Raw genomic sequence first — 6,275 nt, forward strand, 5'->3', positions numbered from 1 at the left:
AGTCAAATCTGTATCTCCAAGACCAATCAGTCTGGGACACAGATTGGTTGTTTAGTAAACATTTGCTGAATACAGAATGTGGCTCTACTCTCTCTAGCCTCTCAACAGGAATCTAACTCTCTGTTATTAGTTAGACCTGACATCTAGTAATACTATTAATACTACCTCGTCGTATAGTCCACAAAGTGCTTCTACAAGAAATACCTTACTTGACTCATTCAGGGAAACTGTGATGTAGGTACAGCTGGTTTTATAATAACACTTCCAATTTACAGAAGAGAAAATAGAATTCAAGAGAGCTTAAAGTGACTTCTTCAAGGTCAAAGAACGAGTTCTGGGGCTCATGTTTACTATACTGCTATCCAAGCCACCATAAACTAGACATATAAGCAGGGAGATAACACTTAAAGCTGTGAATTATTATAACATTATAGATCTTTAGAGAGAATCAGATACTATCTAAAACAGATGTTCTGTTAACAAAAGCAATATTAAACAACAAGGGAACGCAACAAGGGAAAAAGTCAAGATTTTTTTAAATGTTTTTATATAGAAATATTTTACAAAGATTTTACAACATAGCAAATCATTACATCATACTGTAGAAAGAAGAAAAAGATTAAACCTCAAGAAAAAAGAAAGTGCTCAGCGCAATGTATTGCAGTCTCCAAGAAAGTGCATGAATGGTTAAGGCAAAGTATGCCGCTGGTATTGGCATGCTGCAAAATGACTTGCAAAACGGTTTTGAAAAAATATATATAAAAAAGGATTTTTTTCCCTCCATTTTTCTCACAGACATTTGAAAGGGATACATTTATGAACAGTTTTGCTCTACGACTAGGTAAAAATAACTCCTGGGTACAAACCAGTAAAAGTAAAAATGTTCTACCGAGCATGTTAAAAGTAAATCAAATGATTTATAAAAACAAAAGCTTTCCAAGTTTGGGCCTGCTTTCTACATTTGACTTGCCAACTCCCTCATGTTCCAAGACAGAGATCATGAAGGATAGTGGCATGAGTTAAGTACAGATCTTGACCTTCGTGTGACTTTTAACTTCTAGCTTCTATGGCCAAACTGCTGGCATGTTTGAAGTCCTCATGCCTTCACCGTATTATAAATCTACCCTATAGCTTTGCTTTTACCTGTAGCTGACACAATAGCCATTTTATGAAGTGCTACATATGCTTAATACAATATTTTGCCCTAGCTGACAAGAAAAATACAAAGGTGCTCTCTAAAGTTAAACCATAAACCCTATTAAAGAATTCTAGTTAAGTATTTAATTTCTCCACATATATGTCAATCCCTTAACAGCAATAGGACCAACAAGGATAATACTGGTTATCAAACTTAAATTTTCAAACTTGGAAGAGAATTTGCTTTTATAATATAATTGAGAATAAGATTTTTTTTTAAGTAAATTAATTAGACTTGAACAAGAGTGTTAGGGCAAACTGACATATCTGAATTCTAGTACAGATAATAAATATCTGCCAAAAAATAACTTAATTCATCTGGCTAATCACTCTTCTATGGAAAATGTTACTCTTATGAGAAATAGGGAAAATCAGTGTTACTATTCTAGTCTCTGTATTTCAACTGAATTTCTCTTTCTCTATTTTTTTTTTCCTATCCTTAAATATAAGGGAAATTAACCAGCTCATTTCTCCTGGCTTGTGGCCCTCAAGGCATGGCTATGGTAAAACCAGAGAGAGACACCCGGCAATTTATTGGAATTCTGAAGAACAAAACATGCACGTGTGCTCTACATAATCTAGTAACAGGGGCAGCAACAGCCGAACTGTCTTACACGTCAGAAGTGTTAGCTTGGTCTGCATCTGTAACTTCTTGATCATCGTGACCACAGGCAAAAAGCTGGGAGCCCAGGGTTTTCTGGGCAAATCGGAAATACATGATGTGGCCCATTGCCACAAAGGAGACTGAAATCAACACGAGCAAGCCAAAAGCTTCGGGATTCGGAGCCAGGATGACCATGATGAAATGCAGAAGATCGAGAAGGTAGTTCATGGAGTTCTGCACACCGTTTATAATGCCTCTTTCGGATTCAACAACATTTTCTTGCAGCAACTGTGTCACAGTTAAATCAAAGGACCAAAGACCTAAAAGAAAAGGTATTTCTTAGAAACTTAATTTTAACTTAGAGCCATACATTTCAGAAGTATACACTAAATATCTGTTGACATATACAAAATACATACTTAACACTATTACCTTAAAGTCACCATATGTATATTTATCACAGCTGAATTTTAGAGAATTATTTTTCATTAATAAATACTGTGTTATTACTGGTTTCGAGAAATTGTTTTTACAGCCATAAGAAATAATTCTTTTCTGTGATTATTCATACTCTGAAGGCAAAACTCTGAAATCAGAGACATAATAAATCCTATTATAATTACTCGTATTTTTAAAGTTTAAAATGAACGGACCTAATATATTGTTAGGTTTAAAGTGTAAGAAAACTTTAAGCCATTAGTACATTTACTGCTTCAGTCCTAAAGCCCCTACAATAAAGCTGTCTTGCTTTAATATTAATATCCTTAATAAATTAATGAACTGCTTTGTATCACAAGATAAATATGGTTTCATTTCAAGAACGAATTCAGACAGAGATAATTCATCAGTAGTCTATTAATGATTACTTAAACTTTCCCTTATAAGAGGTTTTTACATTATGCTTCCTTTCAGGACTATAAAAATCATTTGTTTGGCAAAGTATACAACAAAGAAATATCAGCTAGAGAAGACCTCTGAAGGATTTTTCTCTAACTATTGTGTCTTATTTTTTTAAATTTAAACCTCACTTTTTTAAACTTTATTACATTGAACTATTTGCTAAATTACAGACCTTTTGGTAGAGTTATAATAATAAAAAGGCTCTAAATTACTAAAATTATAATTATTATTGATAATATCTTTTTTAAGATTAACTAGATTACATTAAAAGAGAAAGATATCCACTCAGTAAAAAGCTTCAAGCCCTAACCATGTTTTAGGAAAATATATATACATACACACTCTACAAAATACAGGTTCTTTCAAACTATAAAGTTAAATTTTCGTAATAAATGACTGGATTATACATAAGAATATAGAGTGGATTTTGCTTAAATTAACATTCAGGGAATATTTTAGCCCAATTTCTGCTAAATTATCTGAACCTCCATTGCAAAAAGACACTTAAATTCATTAATATACAAAAGGAGACTTCTTACCGATTCTAGCAGCAATGACGCCTGCAAACAGCAGGCTGACAGAGATTATAGGCACGGATTTAGAACTCATCTCTGGGACAATACTAGCAGGAACAGACCCGTTTGACATGTGCGTATCAGTTGTAGAGATGATTTCAGATATTTTTGTAGGTGTAACTGAAAGTGGTTCTGTTTGAATGAACCTAGTACGGATATCTTCAAAAGGTGAAACAGACAAGTCCAAGGGGCTTCCAGGCATGAAGACGGAGATCACACACAAGATCAAACAGGAAAGCTGTGCGAGTCCTGAGATCAGACCAGTCCGAACCAGGCCACATCTTCGACGCAGCCATGTAAAGGCCACAGTTCCCATTATTCCAGTTATGGCTGATGCTCCCATCAAAATACTGAGGATGGACCCGCTCAGCCCTTGAGTGTAGGCGTACCCTGTAGTGATGCAGTCAAAGCCCAGGACAGTCATATAGAGGAAAGCAAGACCCATGCCCGCCAGAAACACAGACTGGTTGTAATAGGAGACCCATCCATCTCGGAAAGTGCGGAAGGGCTCAGCCATCTGGGAGGCACAGCTTGGCTCTTGCTCATGTTCAAGTTCATGGATGTCAGGGTCTTTCTCACCCATTAGATGAGTTCCCTCCAAGGGTTTTGGCTCAGATTCTGTTAATAAAAGACATTATTATTTGAGGGAGGGGACATGAAAGAAAAAGCTAACTACCTTACTCAGTAATTTTCTTCTCCCCATTCCCTCACCTATGGAGGGCATCACCCATGGATACCCTCGGCTACTACAATATAATATGTATTTTCTTTTACTCATCTAAGGATTTCAGCCAAGGAATAAACTCCAAGTATTTACATTATAAACAAAATACTATTGATACTTCTCCCCTCCCCATTCCCCCTCTCTCTCAGAAACTATAATCCCACCAAAGTAAATAGCAGGAAAACTTAACAGATAAAATATAATAATTGTCTGAGAAAAATACACAACCTTCTTTCTGGGGCCCATTTAAGATTCCATTTGCTCAGAAGCCTAACTTCCTCTTCTCTTCTTGAAAAATGCCCACCCTCATATCCTCACTCTCTTCCACTGTCCCACAAATGGCAGGCAACTCCCTTCTTTACAGACCTCTAGGAATTCTCTTCTCTTTCCCCCAGTGTTCTTCTCATTACCATGCTCAACTTTGCCCAGCCCTCAATTAATTGCCCCTCTATGCCTGCTATTCACATTAAGAAAAAGGGTCAGAGGTCCCATTCCAACCCCTTGAGGTTCAACCCAGATTTGTTCCACAGATTCTCAAAAGACTGGGTTTTAACTTATTACCATGTTGATATAGTTAACCTCATGCAGGCCATCATTCATAACTAAACCTGACATAAATTCAAAATTATTTTGGTCTCAACCAACATATAAGATCTGCAAATAAAATCAAAATAAGATCAAAATAAAGGGATTGAACATTTCGTTGAGTTTACCTTTGTATAAATTCAGCCGTTTCAACTCAGTTTCCTCTTTAGGAGGAGCCTTCACAGCTAGAGCAGGGGTTTTCTGGTAAACCTTCCAGAGCAGAAAGTATTCCACACACATGGATACCAAATTCCATGCCGAAATGAAACCACAGCCAATGACTGCAGAGCCAAATGTCATAATCTGGCCGACAGCCATCGGGGCCAAGATGTTGGTTAACTGGTCAATCCTTCGTATTGTGGCATTCATATCTACAGAGATAGGTGAAAAAGGCAGGTAAGTGTGCAAATCTATCAAAGAGAGACTGCCCACTTATATAACACAACTCATAAACCAAGAGTATTGATTCCTAAGATGTAAATTTCTAAAAGCACTCTGCAAGCAAACTATTTTGGTAGAAAATCAATTGCTGTTTGGAGCAAGTCACATTAAACTTGCCTCAAAAATCATAATTCTCTAGGATTATATAAATTAGTCTAACATCTGCTTTTTTAAAATGAATTCAATAGTAACTCTACATTCATTTATTTCAATAAGCATTTATTAAATGCTTATCATGAATTAGGCTATGACAAAAAATGAATACCCTTCCCGCCTTCATGAAGTTTATACTCACATGGGAAATCAAAGACAATCAATAAGCATATAAATACATAGCAAGTCAAATGTTCATTAAAGACTAGAGTGAAAAATACCACAGAAAAAGGGCATAGAGAGTGCTCAGGGAAAGGGGGAAACTTCAGTTCTATATATGGCAAGGTCAGGGAAGAACTCATGGAAAAAAAGAGAACATCATAGCAAAGGCATGAAGCAGTAGGAAGCAAAAGAGTGAGTCCTGTGGATATTAGGGAAAAGACAATCCCAGGCCAAGGCAAGTGCAAAAATCCTGGAACAGGAGGAGCATGCCCAGAGGAACAGCGAGGAGGACAGTAAGCCTGCAGCAGAATGAGGAAGGGAGAGGATAAGAAGAGATGAAGTCAGAGAGGGACGGACTGGCCCAATCATGCAGGATCTTAGCCTACTACTTGGAAATCAATTTTTATGCTGAATGACTCAGGAAGCCTTTTGAAGCTAATGAACAGAGAGGTGGTACCACATGACTTGTATTTTTAAAGGTTCATTTTGGCTTCTGTGATGAGAAAACTGCGTGCAGTAAGTGTGTGCGTGGGTGGGTGGGGATGAAGTAATTGTGTGCGTGGGTGGGGTGGGTGTGCAGTAAGTATGTGTGTGCGTGGGTGGGTGGGGGTGCAGTAAGTGTGTGTGCGTGGGTGGGTGGAGGTGCAGTAAGTGTGTGTGTACGTGGGTGGGTGTGGATGCAGTAAGTGTGTGTGTGCATGGGTGGGTGAGGGTGAAGTAAGTGTGTGTGTGGGTGGGGTGGGGGTGCAGTAAGTATGTGTGTGCATGGGTGGGTGAGGGTGCATTAAGTGTGTGCGTGGGTGGGGTGGGGGTGCAGTAAGTATGTGTGTGCGTGGGTGGGGTGGGCGTGCAGTAAGTGTGTGTGTGCATGGGTGGGGTGGGCGTGCAGTAAGTGTGTGTGTGCATGGGTGGGTGGGGGTGCAGTAACTGTGTG

At 38.1% G+C, this 6,275-nt stretch overlaps 1 protein-coding gene across 1 annotated transcript in view; it reads right to left on the reverse strand.

Moving 5' to 3' along the window:
* Positions 1-530: 530 nt before the first annotated feature.
* SLC40A1 (solute carrier family 40 member 1) overlaps positions 531-6,275 on the reverse strand; it is a 21,831-nt gene continuing 16,086 nt past the window's right edge. Inside the window, exons 6-8 of the mRNA XM_040227786.1 lie at positions 4,714-4,956; positions 3,241-3,894; positions 531-2,121 (exon numbers count right to left, since the gene is read on the reverse strand). Coding sequence (XP_040083720.1) covers positions 1,808-2,121; positions 3,241-3,894; positions 4,714-4,956 — 1,211 coding nt within the window. The 3' untranslated portion in view covers positions 531-1,807. The remainder of the gene's footprint in view (positions 2,122-3,240; positions 3,895-4,713; positions 4,957-6,275) is intronic.

This window comes from Oryx dammah, unplaced genomic scaffold (genome assembly GCF_014754425.2).
Source record: "Oryx dammah isolate SB20612 unplaced genomic scaffold, SCBI_Odam_1.1 HiC_scaffold_27, whole genome shotgun sequence".
NCBI classification, from domain to species: Eukaryota; Metazoa; Chordata; class Mammalia; order Artiodactyla; family Bovidae; genus Oryx; species Oryx dammah.